General features: G+C 50.9%; 1 protein-coding gene across 4 annotated transcripts in view; it reads left to right on the top strand.

Annotated features, from left to right (window-relative positions):
• The window catches only part of KATNIP (katanin interacting protein), a 225,682-nt gene that overhangs the window by 188,688 nt on the left and 21,388 nt on the right, over nt 1-15,606 (top strand). For all 4 annotated transcript variants that reach the window (XM_027771785.1, XM_027771786.1, XM_006148283.2 and 1 more), the window contains 3 exons: nt 2,525-3,247; nt 4,295-4,500; nt 7,481-7,559. In XM_027771785.1, the coding sequence (XP_027627586.1) occupies nt 2,525-3,247; nt 4,295-4,500; nt 7,481-7,559 (1,008 nt within the window). The remainder of the gene's footprint in view (nt 1-2,524; nt 3,248-4,294; nt 4,501-7,480; nt 7,560-15,606) is intronic.

The raw sequence follows: 15,606 nt of genomic DNA, 5'->3' as shown, positions 1-15,606 counted from the left end.
ATCGGGAGAGGACCAGATGGAGCTGAGGCCAGGGCCTTGGGACACTCCCAGACTTAGGGCGTAGGGGCATGGCACAGTGTGATAGAAATGACCGTCAGTGGGTGAGGTAGAGAAGCAGGGAGCTATAGTGTCTCCTGGTGGAAGGGGACTATCAAGTGGAAGAAGTTTACCTGGGATATCAACATGGAATGTGGACCGTCCACTTGGAAAAAATAAGGAGGGTTGTAGGAATTGTAGGATTCTTACAAATGCAGAGGACAAAGAGTTAGTAGAGGGTTGACTTCAGGCAGGGTTGGATCCAGGAGCTCAAACAATATCATCAGGACTCTCTTCATCCTTCTGCTAGTGTTTCCTTTGCTGGCTTCATTCGCAGGCAGGCTAACCCCAGTGTAGCAAAATGGCCCCTGGCAACTCCACACTTTTCATTCTACCAGCTTGGCGCTGCCCCTTTGAGCCCAGCTTGGGAAATACTGCCAGCATTCTCTCCCTGTTGATGGCCTAAAGGTGGGGGGACACCCAAAGGAAAATCAAGGAGCTGTTCCCAGAAGAAGAGGAGGTGGAGTTTGGGCAGGTGAAACAAGAATACTGCAGAGAGGAGCCAGGTGCAGGGGGCTGACCGAGGCTGGTGGGGTGGGAGGTGGAACGGAGAAAACAGGCCATGATGGGAAGAGCCATGGGATCAGGTCAGCTCCTTTTTTCTTCTTTTCCTCTCTTTTAGGCAGGAAAGATTTATGCACGTCTGCAGGCAGAGAGAGGGGAAGGTGCCAGTGGGAAAGGAGTGATTGAAGATTCTGGAGAGAGGAGATAATTGATGGAGCCAAGCCCCCTAGGAGACAGGCAGAAAATGGAGTGCAGGGCACAGGACGTATGAAAGGAGGAAAAACACAACGTCAGTGTCACCAGCTGCTGTTTTTCCAGGATGACACCCTTAGATGGTGGTTAGCTGTGGTGTGGCTGTGAGGACAGGGCGCTGCTCAGTGTGGCCCTTGAGAGCCATCGCCCTGGGCCGGCCTGTGTCCTTGACGTGCTCAGGACGCACGCTGTAGCTGTGTGCAGACGTAGATTCCTGACTTTGTGGTATACCTGGCTTGCTTGCTTTTCTTTCTTTCTTGTTTGTTTTGTTTTTTTAAGCTTATTTACTTACTTCTTCCATAAGTAAGAGAGAAAACATCCCCAGGAGGGATCCAGCCCTAGCCTCAGCCAGCCTGGGATCACAGGCAAGCACATGCCTGGTGTTCTAGGAAGGAAGGGCTCCAGACTTGAAGCAGGAACCTTCTCCGGTGGCATTTCTTCAGAGACCATCCCACTGTTCTGCTGTGCCACTGCCTTTATTTGCCTTTTCAGTACCATTATTATGTTCAAGTCCCAGGCCTGGCAGCTTGAGAGACATGTCAGGGATGTGTGCATTCATGCCCAAAATCCTAAGAGAAGAGCGGAGGCGAAGGGATTGCACATGGCCATCCCCCCAGGAGTGCTCTGTCACTTTTTCTCTCCCGTTGGTCAGCACACACACCCTATAGCAAAAATAAAAAAATAAATAAAAAGAAGAAGAAGAAAAGCTTACAAAGAAAATGTGAGTTCATCCGATGCGCCACCCAGAAACGGTCAGTTGTAGTGCGGTGCATGGCTCCATGCTGGGATGCACTGCATCTAAAATTGCATATCTGGCTTTTTTCCATTTAGTTTTCTCTTATGAGCCTTCCATCTGCCATTAAGTATCTTTGAGAGCACCATAGGTCACGTGCCTGTGACAGCCCCGGGTTGCTGACTCAGACACCCTGGCCATTGCCCTCAGCATGTGAGTTTCTGAAGTGAGGGGTGACTTCGGCAAAGTTTTTAACCTGCTCAGAGTCTTCCTTCAACTTATATGATGGCTCTATTCTTAGAAAATTCGAAGTCTGCTGAAAATACATTTTCTTTTCTTTTTTTTCTTTTTTTTGAGAGGTTTTTTCGCTATAGGGTGCGTGTGCTCGCCAGACAGAGAGAGACATAGAGACAGAAAGCGAGAAATCACACCCCAGGGGTGATGGTCACGCCGCAATCCCTTCTCCTCCATTCTCCTCTCGGGATCTTGGGCACGCACGCACATGCGCCCGGCGTGAGTTCTAAGCCACTGGGTCCGGGACGTGAACCGCGGTCGACTACGTGGGAATCCAGCGACATAGCCATTATGCTAACTGCTGGTTCCCGAAAATACATTTTTTTTTTTTAACAACTAGGTTTTAGATATGGATGATCATGTCTAGATCATGTCCAGCAGGACAGTTAGAAGTTTTGTAGGACAGGAGGTCATGGCTGGTGCCTGACCATCCCATGCAGAGCAGGATATTCCCTTCCCTGGCCCTATTCGTCAGGTGCAGTAGGACCCTTTGGGCCATGAGACAACCAAGAGCAACCCCACCAGTTCATAGAACACCCTCTGGAGGAGTCCTGCCCAGACGAGAACCACTCTCTGATACCCTAAGAGTCCCCTTCCACATGTGCCACTAACAAATCTTCGCCCCTCCTGTGTCCTTTCTTGCAGAAGAAACCTGGCTCCCCAGAACGCCACCATGGTCGAGGCGGCACAGTGAGCAGGAACACACGCTGCATGAGTCATGGAACTCCCTCAGTGCCTTTGACCGCTCCCACCGAGGACGCATCTCCAACATGGAGTTCCAGGGGGATGTCCTGGACGAGTTCCTGCAGCAGCAGAGGGCCAGCCGGCACAGCGAGCCAGCCCCCCGGAAGGAGGGGAAGCCGGAGCCAGTGAGAGGGCAGGACTGCTGCTCCCCAGAGACGGACAGCGAGCGTGACTTTAAGATCCCCGTCTTACCTTATGGACAGCACTTGGTCCTCGACATCAAGTCTACATGGGGGGACAGACACTACGTGGGCCTGAATGGAATAGAAATATTCAGTGCCAAGGGCGAGCCGGTGCAGATCTCGAACATTGAAGCCGACCCTCCTGACATCAACGTTTTACCGGCTTATGGGAAAGACCCTCGTGTGGTCACCAACCTCATCGATGGGGTGAACAGGACGCAGGACGACATGCATGTCTGGCTGGCCCCCTTCACACCCGGCAAGTCTCACTCCATCACCATTGATTTCTTGCACCCTTGCCAAGTAGCCCTGATCAGGATTTGGAATTACAATAAATCGCGGATACACTCCTTCCGCGGCGTGAAGGACATCACGATGCTGTTAGACACGCAGTGCATCTTTGAAGGAGAGATCGCTAAGGCCTCAGGAACCTTGACAGGAGGTACAGTATGTTTGTAAGAATGTTCTCGAAGCCCCTCTGCTACCATTGAGGTTCCAAGGGAAAAATAGGCCCACTGCTAGCCCGTGGCAGATCGCTCTCTCCTCTCATAGACGTCCAGGCTCATCTCTTGCAGCTGAGCACGTTACTGCACCTTCCTGAAATGCCTTTGTTAAGAACTTACCTGCCTTCAGTAGAGTTGGGAACCTGAGGCTGAGGAGAGGGCTTCTTTAGCAAGCAACTTATAAAGAGAGTGCTTCCAGGAGAAACCTGGGGCAGTGAGGGTGCAAGGATACAGTTTCTGAGGAATCTCAGCCTCCGCAGGATCCTGAGGGAGCTCAGGAGGATAAATGTGAGGGCTTTCCTGCCTAAGGCAAAGGAGGAGGGCTGTGGAGTCCCACAAGCCTGTCAGTCATTGGAGGTAGGCTCCCCATGCTGGGGGCAGAACTCCCCACCAGGCAAAGAACCCTTAAGAAGGATCAGCGGGGATCCGGGTGGGCACAACGTCTGCTACGGTACCTCATCAATACAGAAGATATGTTGCTAGTTTGATGACAGATTACAGTGATTCTCATGAGATTAGATCCCATTAGATCTATGTGGTTCTTTTTTTTTTTTTTAAGAGAGACTTTTGCAATAGGACGCATGTGCTCATTGGAGAGACAGAGAGATGGAAAGTGAGAAATCACCCCCAGGGAGGATGGCCACACTGCACTCCTTTCTCCTTCATTCTCCTCTTGGGATTTTGAACATGTACACACATGCAGCAGGTGTGAGTTTCAAGTCACCGGGTCCAGGACTCAAACCGTAGTCAACTCCCTGAAAGTCAGCAATGTAACCATTACACCATCTGCTGGTCCCTATCTATGTGGCTCTTATGGCATACGAATTCCATTTGTAAACGTGTAGAATAATAAGGCTCGCTTACACAAATCAGTAACAGTGCTTTGGGATTGTGCAGCAGAAAGGCTGATGGGTTTCGGTGCTTGATCTACAAATCACTGGGACTTGGGGTGGGTTGACCCTTCTGTCTTCCTGGTTACCCCTTAGCCCCAGAGCACTTTGGAGACACGATCTTGTTCACGACTGACGAGGACATTCTGGAGGCCATATTCTGTTCAGATGAGACGTTCGACATCGATGCGGAGAGCCTGTGCGGCCTGCAGCAGGGGGAGGCGCTGAGGAGGCCCAGCACGGCCGACGGCCAGGGCGAGGAGCGGCCCTTCACCCAGGCTGGCCTATGGGCTGAGGACCGGGTAGGACGGGCACTGGGGTGGCCGGGCACCCTTAGGTAGATCTCTTCTCCTCACTCACAGCGGAGCAGAGGGAATTAAGATGGATATCCTTTAAGCTGCTGGTGCTACTGTTTGACATTTTCTATTTTTCTACTTCAGTTTTGGTCCTGTATGTCATATTTCATTCTCTAATTATTTTTTGGTTTGTATTATTTTTTTTAACCAAAGTGAAGAAAGTATTCAAATTTTAATCAAAGCCAGGCGAAATCAGCTCTGTGGCATCTCTGTAATTTAGAGGTTGGCAGTCTCGGGGGAATTTTTGCTTTGGGTTGCGTTTTGATCACTCTCTGTTGTCTCTGATGGAGGGACTAGAAATGCTTTTAATGGGCAGCAATGATGGTAATCACAGCCACGGCTTCCTGAGTGGGGGGTCTTGATCCAAGCGTGGTGCATGGTGCTGTTTAACCCTCAGGATGGCCCTTTGAGAGCAGAGACTATTAACATTCCCATGAGGAAACTGAGGTTCAGACTAATGAAGTAGCTTATCCAGGGCTGATCCTGGAAGAGCAGTCAGGCTAGAACTGAATGCCTGACTCCAAGGCGTGTGCTTTAAGTTGGTCCCATCGTCAGGGTGAAGAGACCCTTGGGTCTCTGGAGAGGTTTTTTGTTTATTTGGTTTTTGTTTTTTAGCTTTTTTTTCCATAGGGCATATACACTCACTCACTGGAGGGAGAAAGAGAAAGGTGGAGGGATGTAAGAAATCACCCCCTGGGTGAGATGGCTACACCACAATCTCTTCTTGAGGGATTTTGGGCACGCGTGTGCACACACACACACACACAACCCCTGTGTGACTTTCTTTTTTCTTTTTAAAATTTTTTTTAGAGAGATTGTTGCTATAGTGTGTGCACGCTCACCAGAGAGACAGAAAATGAGAAATCACCCCAGGGGGAGATGGCCACACCACAATCCCCTCTCCTCCATTTTCCTCTGAGGATTTTGGATACACACACACATGCGCCCGGCATGAGTTTTAAGCTGCCAGGTCCAGGACTCGAACTGTGGTCAGCTAAGTGGGAGTCCAGTGATGTAACCATTATACCATTTGCTGGTCCTGCCCAGCATGATTTTCAAGCTGCTAGTTCTAGGACTTGAACCATGGTCAGCCATGTGGGAATCCAGCACCTTAACCACCACACCACCTCCTGTCCCCTCTGGAGAGATTCTTGAGGACGGAGGAGAAAGAAGAGGTGGTTAAAGAGGGTGGGACAAGGGGAACCAGCAGTTAGCGTAATGGCTATGTCGCTGGACTCCCACGTAGTCGACCGTGGTTCGCGTCCCGGACCCGGTGGCTTAAAACTCACGCCGGGCGCGTGTGCGTACGTGCCCCAGATCCCAAGAGGAGAATGGAGGAGAAGGGATTGCGGCGTGACCACCCCCCCTGGGGGGTGATTTCTCGCTTTCTGTCTCTATGTCTCTCTCTGTCTGTCTGGCGAGCGCACACGCCCTATAGCGAAAAAACCTCTCAAAAAAAAAAAAAAAAAAAAAGAGGGTGGGACAAGAGTGGAGGAACTTCTCGCAGGAGAGAAGGTGATGACCAAGGCAGAGCAGTGACAGGGTGTAGGCCCCAGAATGCTGACTGGGCATTGCATGCACAGAGCCTGACAGAGCATCCGGTCAGACAGCTGGGGTGGCCACAACCCTCCCTGCCTCAGAGGAAGGAGCTGCCTCTCTACCCAGACAAGGGGTGCCCCTTGTTAGTCCTCTTGGTTTTTTAAAGAGAAGCCAGAAATCTGGGTTTTTATGTAAAGTCTCTCGATTTTCAAATATTGACAATTGCTTCAACAGTTTCCAAACCTGTGGCTCACCAAGCATGTGATCTGGATCTGATTGCTGGGTTTCTAGCTGGGAATTGACCTTGAGGAGTTGACCTCGGGGTCTTTGTTTAGCATTTTTCTAATGAAGACCCTTTGCAAGGCTCTCTGATGGCCCCAGTCCCGTGGACGCCAGGGAGGGGTCACTGTCTCCATCTCATCACTTCTTTTTGTACCTCAGCTTTCCTGCCTGTAAAGTAGGGAAGGCACTTTGGCCCTGATTTACAGTGCAGAGAAATCCCAAGCAAAATTTGCATAGGAAACCCAGGAAACAGGGTGTGGCAACCCACTTAGCCCGTGGCCAGGGGTCTTCATCCGGCTCCTCGGAGAATCTGCTGGGAACTCTGAAAGTGCAGGTGCCCAGGCCCCATTCCTAGAGATTCTGCTCAATGAATAACCAAGGTCGGAGACCACTCGGTGGCTTGAATTCTTCCTTCCTTTCTCTCGCTCTCTCTCTTCCTTCCCTCTCTTCCTCCCTTTGTTCCTTCTTTATTTTAGTTTTTAGTTTTTGCTATAGGGCATGAGTGCTGGTGGGAGAGGCAGAGAGAGAGGAAAGGTAAGAAATCTCCTGCATTGCGGAAGACCATGGTGCAATCCCCTCTCTATTCTCCTCTTAGGATTTGGGGTATGCTTGCACACTCGCTCAGTGTGTTTCTCACGCTGCTGGGTCCAGGATTCAAACCACATAGTCACCCATGTGGTATCCAGCTGTGTTAACCACCATAGTATTGGCTGGCTCTCCCTCATTCCTTTTTCTTTCCCTCCCATCTTCCTCCCTCCTTCCCTTCCTTTCTTCTTCCCTTCTTTCGTCCCCCACTTCCTTCTTCCTTCCCTCCTTTCCTTTAGCTCTTTAAATCAACTGTTATTGGGTCTTCCCCTGTTAAAGAAAATCTGAACACCTTCACTGGTCACTTAAACTTCTTCACTCCCAGCAAGAGCCGCTGGCGAGGATTCTGGGCCTGCCCATATCTCTAGTCACGGAGCGTCCACGAAGACAGAAAACGCAGGGAAGACAGGCATTTACCCGGGCATGGGCTGGGCAGCAATATCTGGAGCGCAGCTAGCCAGCTGCATGGGTCTGGCTAAACTCACCCCGTTCCCTACTTTCTCCCCCAACCTGTGTGCAGGTCCCGGAGCTAGAGCTGCCACCCAGTCCCCCTGTTCCCGAAGTCACCACACCAGAGCCAGGCGTCTACCATGGGATCTGTGAGTACCCTCTCCGGGGGCAATGTCAGGTGGGGGGAGTTGAGGCCACTTTGGGCAGAGTTTCCTTGGACAGTTGAACAGTTGTACACTGCACAGAGCTACAGGTAACGAATGGGGCGAGTGGAGGCCGAAGCCTGCACTTATCTTGCTGGCCCAGATGGGACTGAACCCCTTCAGAGGAGGGCTTTTATGTAACCACCTCTGTGTGGTTTGCCCTTCCAGGGGCGCGTTTGGGTTCTGCATGCAGACACCCTGAGTGTTCGCCGTGGCCCCGACCAGGAGGCGCCTGAGGCATCTGTGAGTGCACTGGTTCCTGCTGCCTCTTCAAACTCACCCAGAGCAGAAAACTGCCCTCCCCTTGCTCTTGGAGCCTGGGCTACCAGGTCTCCCGACTTCTCAGAAGAGGTCAGAAATTCAGATTTTTCCTTGAGCTCTCCAGATTCTTTAATAGTGGTGACTAATTTTGTATGAGTGCTGGTGGGAGAGGCAGAGAGAGAGGAAAGGTAAGAAATCTCCTGCATTGCGGAAGACCATGGTGCAATCCCCTCTCTATTCTCCTCTTAGGATTTGGGGTATGCTTGCACACTCGCTCAGTGTGTTTCTCACGCTGCTGGGTCCAGGATTCAAACCACATAGTCACCCATGTGGTATCCAGCTGTGTTAACCACCATAGTATTGGCTGGCTCTCCCTCATTCCTTTTTCTTTCCCTCCCATCTTCCTCCCTCCTTCCCTTCCTTTCTTCTTCCCTTCTTTCGTCCCCCACTTCCTTCTTCCTTCCCTCCTTTCCTTTAGCTCTTTAAATCAACTGTTATTGGGTCTTCCCCTGTTAAAGAAAATCTGAACACCTTCACTGGTCACTTAAACTTCTTCACTCCCAGCAAGAGCCGCTGGCGAGGATTCTGGGCCTGCCCATATCTCTAGTCACGGAGCGTCCACGAAGACAGAAAACGCAGGGAAGACAGGCATTTACCCGGGCATGGGCTGGGCAGCAATATCTGGAGCGCAGCTAGCCAGCTGCATGGGTCTGGCTAAACTCACCCCGTTCCCTACTTTCTCCCCCAACCTGTGTGCAGGTCCCGGAGCTAGAGCTGCCACCCAGTCCCCCTGTTCCCGAAGTCACCACACCAGAGCCAGGCGTCTACCATGGGATCTGTGAGTACCCTCTCCGGGGGCAATGTCAGGTGGGGGGAGTTGAGGCCACTTTGGGCAGAGTTTCCTTGGACAGTTGAACAGTTGTACACTGCACAGAGCTACAGGTAACGAATGGGGCGAGTGGAGGCCGAAGCCTGCACTTATCTTGCTGGCCCAGATGGGACTGAACCCCTTCAGAGGAGGGCTTTTATGTAACCACCTCTGTGTGGTTTGCCCTTCCAGGGGCGCGTTTGGGTTCTGCATGCAGACACCCTGAGTGTTCGCCGTGGCCCCGACCAGGAGGCGCCTGAGGCATCTGTGAGTGCACTGGTTCCTGCTGCCTCTTCAAACTCACCCAGAGCAGAAAACTGCCCTCCCCTTGCTCTTGGAGCCTGGGCTACCAGGTCTCCCGACTTCTCAGAAGAGGTCAGAAATTCAGATTTTTCCTTGAGCTCTCCAGATTCTTTAATAGTGGTGACTAATTTTGTAATGTTTTAAAACACTGCACGTGCCAAATAAAACAGCTCAGAGGCTGCAGCGCCCGCTGGCCCACAGCCTCTGAGTAAATCCCATCTGGGTCTCCCCGTGTCTGTTCACCTCTCCGTTCCCATCCGCCCTTTCTGCCAGTTCTCGCCTACTCCATGCAAGTCCCCATCAGCTCCCCGCGGTCCTGGGCATGAGGTCAGGGCTGACCATCATCTCCTCCCCCACCCCTGTTACCAAGGCTCTGGGGCTGGCTCCTGGCAGCCATGCACCCTGCTGCTCCTTCCCCACTGCACGTGTCACCTGCTTCCAGTTTATCTCCTGGAAACTAGAGGCATGACGCTGTCATGCTCCCTCTGCCGGCCTCCCCAGCACCATCTCCAGAGTGAAGCGCAGTGTCTCCGAGCCCTGGCCTTATCCCAGCCCTGCCCGGCTGTTGCCAGTGGGGTTGCTCATTACTCGAGGTGCTCGAGGGAGGCAGACCCCGTGGGTTATGGGTAGGTATATTAGAGTGGACTTATGAGAACAGTTGGTTCATGTGATTATGACAGCTGAGAAGCCCCAGGACAGTCCATCTGCACGCTGGAAACCCTGGGGTACTGATGGCATGGCTCAGGCCAAGCCGAGGGCTTCGGAGGCAGGGAAGGGGATGGTGTAACTCACAAAGCCCGAGAGTCCAGGGGCCAGGAGGGCTGCTGGGAGTCCTGGAGTCCAAAGGCTGGCGGACCTTGAATTCCGAAGCCCAAGGCAGCAGAAGAGGATCTGTCGCCCTCCCCAGAGAGACCCATCATCTCTACATGTCCTCTGCTGGCCCCTCAGGGATCAGCTGGTACCGTCCACATTGAGGCGGACTTCCCCACCTAGTGTACCCAGGCTCTCAGGTTAATCTCCCCCGGAAACACCCACACATCTACCCAGGATAATGCTCTACCAAGTGTCTATGTATTCATCAGTCCATCAGGTTGACACCCAAGATTTAACCATCACAGCTTCTAAGAAGCAGGCTCAGAGAGAGTTCCCTAGGGCGTGCTCTCGGAATCCCCCTGCACACTTGGGGGAGGGCAGGACCCAGGACTAGCGGAAGGAGAAGTCGGGCAGTGGTGCAGTCATGTCAAGGCCTCGGCCAGCTCTACGGAGAGCTCGGGAGCTGCGATGGCTAAATGGAGTTGCCCTGAGTTGAGTGAAGGGGCTGGGTCTCTACACCTCGATACCTCTGGATCTAGGCTGCCCTAGGGAGGAGCGTGGCCTTTTGCAAGGAACTCCAGCCACACGTGATAAACCGTCAACCCTTCCAGCCTCTGGAGGAGGAAGTCTTTGGTCCTGGAAGTGGGAGGAGGGGGCGGGCCATGCCTCACATGTTCTCAGTGCGCCCCTCCTTCAGGCCTTCTGTGATCCCATCTTCTTCCCAGGAGTCTTCTTCATGGTCCCCAGCGAAATTTAAATCCAAAACCCCACACCACAGGGCAGTCCCATGCAGGAAGGTTCAAGTGCAGAGACCTCCCTGGGTGCGCCGGTGCGCACGAGCCTGTGGCCCAGGGCTGACTATGCTGGAGGTGTTTCGCTGTGTCAGGAGCCTATCGGGGTGCTCTCTGTCTCGCTCTCGCTTGCTCTCAGGTACTTCAGAATAACAGCAACTTCAAAGCCAGCCTGCTGCCAGCTGAGAGAGTGGGGTGAGGCTCAGCTTTTATCTCCCCTGAGGCGCCATGTTGGAGCCTTCCCTGCCTTCTGTCGTTGAGGACTCATGGTCTCCATTTGCTAGATTTGATTAGAAACCGGGGCGCAGAGTGATTGAGTAAGCTGCCCAAGGTCACACAGCTAGTACCGAAGCTGGGAATGGAACCAAGGGTGTTCAGCTCCAAAACCCACGTCCTCACTACACTGCCCCAGTACGTTAGGGCTGTCCCTGGGACCTCATGTCAGAAGTCTCTGTGTACAAGTCAGCATCTCCCATGAGCCATGAGTGCTAGACAGCATTTTTTTTTAATTACTTTAACTTTATTTATTTATTTTAATTTGGTCAGAGAGGGACAGAGTGACAGAGAGAAAGTGAAAAAGTGAAAAAGCAAGCCATGTGGGAGTCCAGTACCCTTAACCACCATGCCGCCTGCCAACCCCGGACAGTGATTGCTTTTTATTCAGTTTGGTCTCCTCTATGTTAGTCAGGATCCTTCTGCAGCTTCTTCTTTTAAGGTTTGTGTGTGTGTGTGTGTGTGTGTGTGTGAACAATAGAAATTGAATTCAAACTGAGTTAAGCAAAAAAGGAGTTTATTGGCTCATGCGATTAAAAAGTTAGAGGTCACTAGCTTCCTGCACTGCTGGATCCAGGTCCAGACCTGGTGTCCTAGGTGCGCTGGGTTTCTAGCCACCTCCTCCCTGGCAACCCCAGATACATGCAAACCTGTTTCCCAGTAGGTCCAACTGTCCCAGAATTCAGCTTCTGCGTCTGGCTTGGGCCCCTTGCCCATCCTTGTACTAGTCACTGTGGCTCACCAGGGTAGGCGGGAGGAGTGAGATAGAAAATCCAGCCGGGGTCATGGGTTCACTTGCCCACAGTGTGGGTTGAGCACCGGGTAGTTCTCCGGCAGGGGTCAGCACGCTATAACCAGGAGAAGGCAGGCAGGCAGGGGTGCTGGCTGGGCAGAAGCCCTCACCACCCCCTGCATCTGATGATTTCCCCAAAGATGCTGTCTGTAAATGTCTTTCGCACTGAACCCGGCTCCTGACCTTTCTTGGAGATGTGATTTCAGTGCCTTTGGGAATTTTGCCCTGGAGGATGGCTCAGAGACCTCTTTTAAAACATTTTTTCAGGTTTTGCCATAGGGCACATGTGCTCGCCAGAGACAGAGTGAGGGAAAGTGAGAAATTACCCTCTGGGGGATGAGCACGCTGCAATCCCTTCTCCTCCATTCCCCTCTTGGGATTTTGGGCATGCAAATACACAAACCCAGGGTAATTCTCAAGCTGCTGGGTGCAGGACTTGAACTGTGGTCAGTCATGTGGGAATCCAGTGCCTTATTTCATTTTTTTTAGAGAGGTTTTTGTTATAGGGTGCTTGCCATCACCAAAAGACAGAAAGCGAGAAATCACCCCCTGGGGGGATGGCCATGTTGCAATCCCTTCTCCATTCTCCTCTTGGGATTTTGGGCATACACACACACACACACACACACACACACACACACACACACGTGCCCCGTGTGAGTTTTAAGCTGTTGGGTCCAGGACTCGAACCGTGGTTGACTACGTGGAAGTCCAGCGATATAACTGCTGCTCCGTCTACCGGTCCCAGGAATCCAGTGCCTTAAGCACCATGCCACTTGCTGGCCCTTCAGAGACCTTTTACTGCAAGGGAGGTGTGTTATCTCTGCTTCTCTTCCCAGTAGGAAGGCAGAAGGCCCACTTGGCCAGGCACCCTCGGCATATGCTTTGCGGCCTGTAATTTCTGAACCTCTTGTCTCTCAGCCTTTTCCTCGCCATATCTGAAATCCTCCACACGCTCGGCAAGTCTATGTAAATGGAGAGAGCTTTAATAAAGGGGCCTGGGGGAATGCACTGGGGTTGGTAAATATGGCCAATCCTATTAATGCTTTGAAAGGGGATATATGACTTGCTAATTTGCAGATGACACTAATTTTGGAAGTTTTGCAAATATCAGCAATGATGAATAGGAAAGGAGCTGAGAGGGTTGAAACATAGGAGAGAAATAACAAAATTAATTTCCATTTGTATAAATACTAATTGATACACCAGAGGAAAATGAATATGGAACGTGGATATTAGCTCGAAAAGGAGAGTAATCACTTTCGGAGCGGCCCCAAATTAGATGGAATCGCAGCGCATCTTGCCAGGGAAACAAAGACATGGCAGGCTTGGGAGAGTCGGCCGCCATCTCTTGTTTCATAAGGAGACAGGCAGCTTTTTTGCACTGATTCTTCTCATCCAAGTCCTCTTCCTCCTTGGCCACCTCCAGACCTCCTCTATCTTGGCGACAGTGCCCATGGTCACTGTCGCTTGGGTCAAAAACTTCCCTATCCTTTTCTTCCTAATCTAGGTATTTGAGAATCCTGGCAATGCTGTCTTCAAACCAGATCCTGAACCTGGCCACCTCTCCCTCATTTTCATCACTACCACCTGTCCAGGCCAGCGTTACGGCTTCCTCCCTGGTCTCCCTGGGAAGTCCAAGTGAAGTGAGCTTTCTAAAATGTAGATGAAATCATGACACCCCCTGCTTAACAATACAACTCTCCAGGGGACCAGCAGATGGCATAATGGTTACGTCACTGGACTCCATGGGGGAGTCAACGGTGGTTCAAGTCCCGGACCCGGTGGCTTAAATTCATACCAAGCACGTGTATGTGTGTGCCCAGAATTCCAAGAGGAGACTGTAGGAGAAGGGATTGTGACATGGCCAAACCCCCTGAGGGATGATTTCTCACTTTCTGTCTTTCTGTCTCTCTCTATATCTCTTGCAAATGCACATGTCCTGTAGCAAAAATATCTCAAAAATTAAAAAAAAAAAATACGACTCACCAATAGCTTCCATTGTAAAGAGAAAAATTCCAACTTTCCAACATTATCAAGATCATGCCCAATGTTTTCATGTCATTTTCCCCTACTCTTCCCCTTGACCGCTTGGTTCCAACCATGGATCAAATTTGTTCTCCTCTCAGTCCAGGATGTTCTCCTAGAAATGCAAAAATGTGGCAGGCTCTTTTTAAATGCTCAGGTCTCAGCACAGATGTCACTTCCTCAGGAAGGTCCTCCTTGACTACCCCTGCCCCTACTCGGTCACCCTCTGTCCCGTTGCTGTTTTATTTTTTTCAACATGTTCATCATCTGTGGAACTGTAGTATTTTTAAAAAATTATTTCTTTCTTCTATGAGAGCAAGACATACAGAGACAGAGAGAAAGCATCCCCAATACAGTCCCAACGCCACAGTCCACTCCCAACTCCAGCCAGTTCTGGATCGTGATGCACTCATGCCCAGATTTCGAATGAGAAACTGGTACCTTCCTATCTGTGCCAGCCCCATAGACCCTCACATTTGACTCCTGCATCACCACCTGGCCCTGTAGTATTTATTTATCCCTTAGTGTTTATGGACGGCCCTCAGTAGAAGAAAACTCCTTGAGTTCAGAGCTCTGGCAGGCTTGTTTACCCCTGCATCCCCAATGCCCAAAACAGGATCTGGTACATAGTAAATGGTCAATAAATGTTTGTTTACCATCAACTATGAATTTGGCAAGATACAATAATTTTATCTTGCCCCATTTACTGTTACTTGCAGATAACAAGTGAACACCTGCTTTTCAATTAATCATGCATTTATTTATTTTTTAAAAATCTTTATTGAGCGTCTGTTTGTGAGACACTCTTCTTGGCTCTGGGGATACAGCAATGAACAAAACCCACAGAGACCGGAACCCAAGGAGTTGCCATCTTAGTGGGGAAGACTGATGAAAACTAAGTAAATTAATGTGTTAATATTATATTATATAATATATTGTCAGATAGTATGAGGAGCTATCAACAAGAAATCAAGCAGGGTGAGGGGATGGAGAGATGGGGGAGGCAATATTTGAGTTCAGATTCTTCGGGAAGGCCTCTTGGGACACAACGTCTGAGCATAGACTGATGATGAAAAGGAGTGTATCAGCTAGCTTTGGCTGCTAAACAAACCAACCCTTAATTTAATAGCTTAACACAATGACTGTTTATCATAATTGTCTCATAATTCAGGAGTTTGACTGGGCAGTTATCTGAGCCAGCCTGGCTGGCCTTTACTGAGCCTGTTTGTGTATGTGATGAGTTGGCAGGTGGACCAGATCCTGAAAATCTAGGATGTCTTCACTCACATGTCGTAACTGGGAGGATGTTGGCCAGAGTGAGAGGAGGATGGCCTGGCTCCTCCACACGGCAGCTCAAGAGTCTGCGTGTAGAAAAAGAAGAGGAGTCCCAGTACACATGACCTTTCCAGCCTCAGCTTGCATCAGGCTGGCTTCTGTTCCCTGTCCCTACATGGCCCAGACCCAGGGGTGGAGAAATAGAGTCCACCCCAGATGTGATAAGTGGCAAAAGCACATTGCCAAGGGGCCAGGACATGGGGGTAGAGGAATGTACCATCATTTTGCACACTGCCTCAAAACCATGCTGGGCGCGTTTCTCATTTGTGCCAATGTGCTCAACGCTACGTTCACACTGTGAAGAGCCAGGGATCTCAGGGCTGAGTTATAAAAAGTATGCCGGGGTCCAGCCGCGGAGGTGAGGCAGTAGGGCTGCAGCTGCTCTGTGCTGGAGCCCTTTGAGAAGGGCTGGGGGTTCACAGCCTGGTTCTACAGGAACATGCTAGGTGTGCCCACTATCCTGCTTGAATGTGGGGTGCCAGAGGATGGGAGTGTGAGCACCCCATCAGGGATAACTTTCTCTTTCCC

The sequence above is a fragment of the Tupaia chinensis genome, unplaced genomic scaffold (assembly GCF_000334495.1).
Source record: "Tupaia chinensis unplaced genomic scaffold, TupChi_1.0 Scaffold000231_1, whole genome shotgun sequence".
In the NCBI taxonomy this organism is placed as follows: domain Eukaryota; kingdom Metazoa; phylum Chordata; class Mammalia; order Scandentia; family Tupaiidae; genus Tupaia; species Tupaia belangeri.
This window is presented reverse-complemented; position numbering and strand designations above follow the sequence as displayed.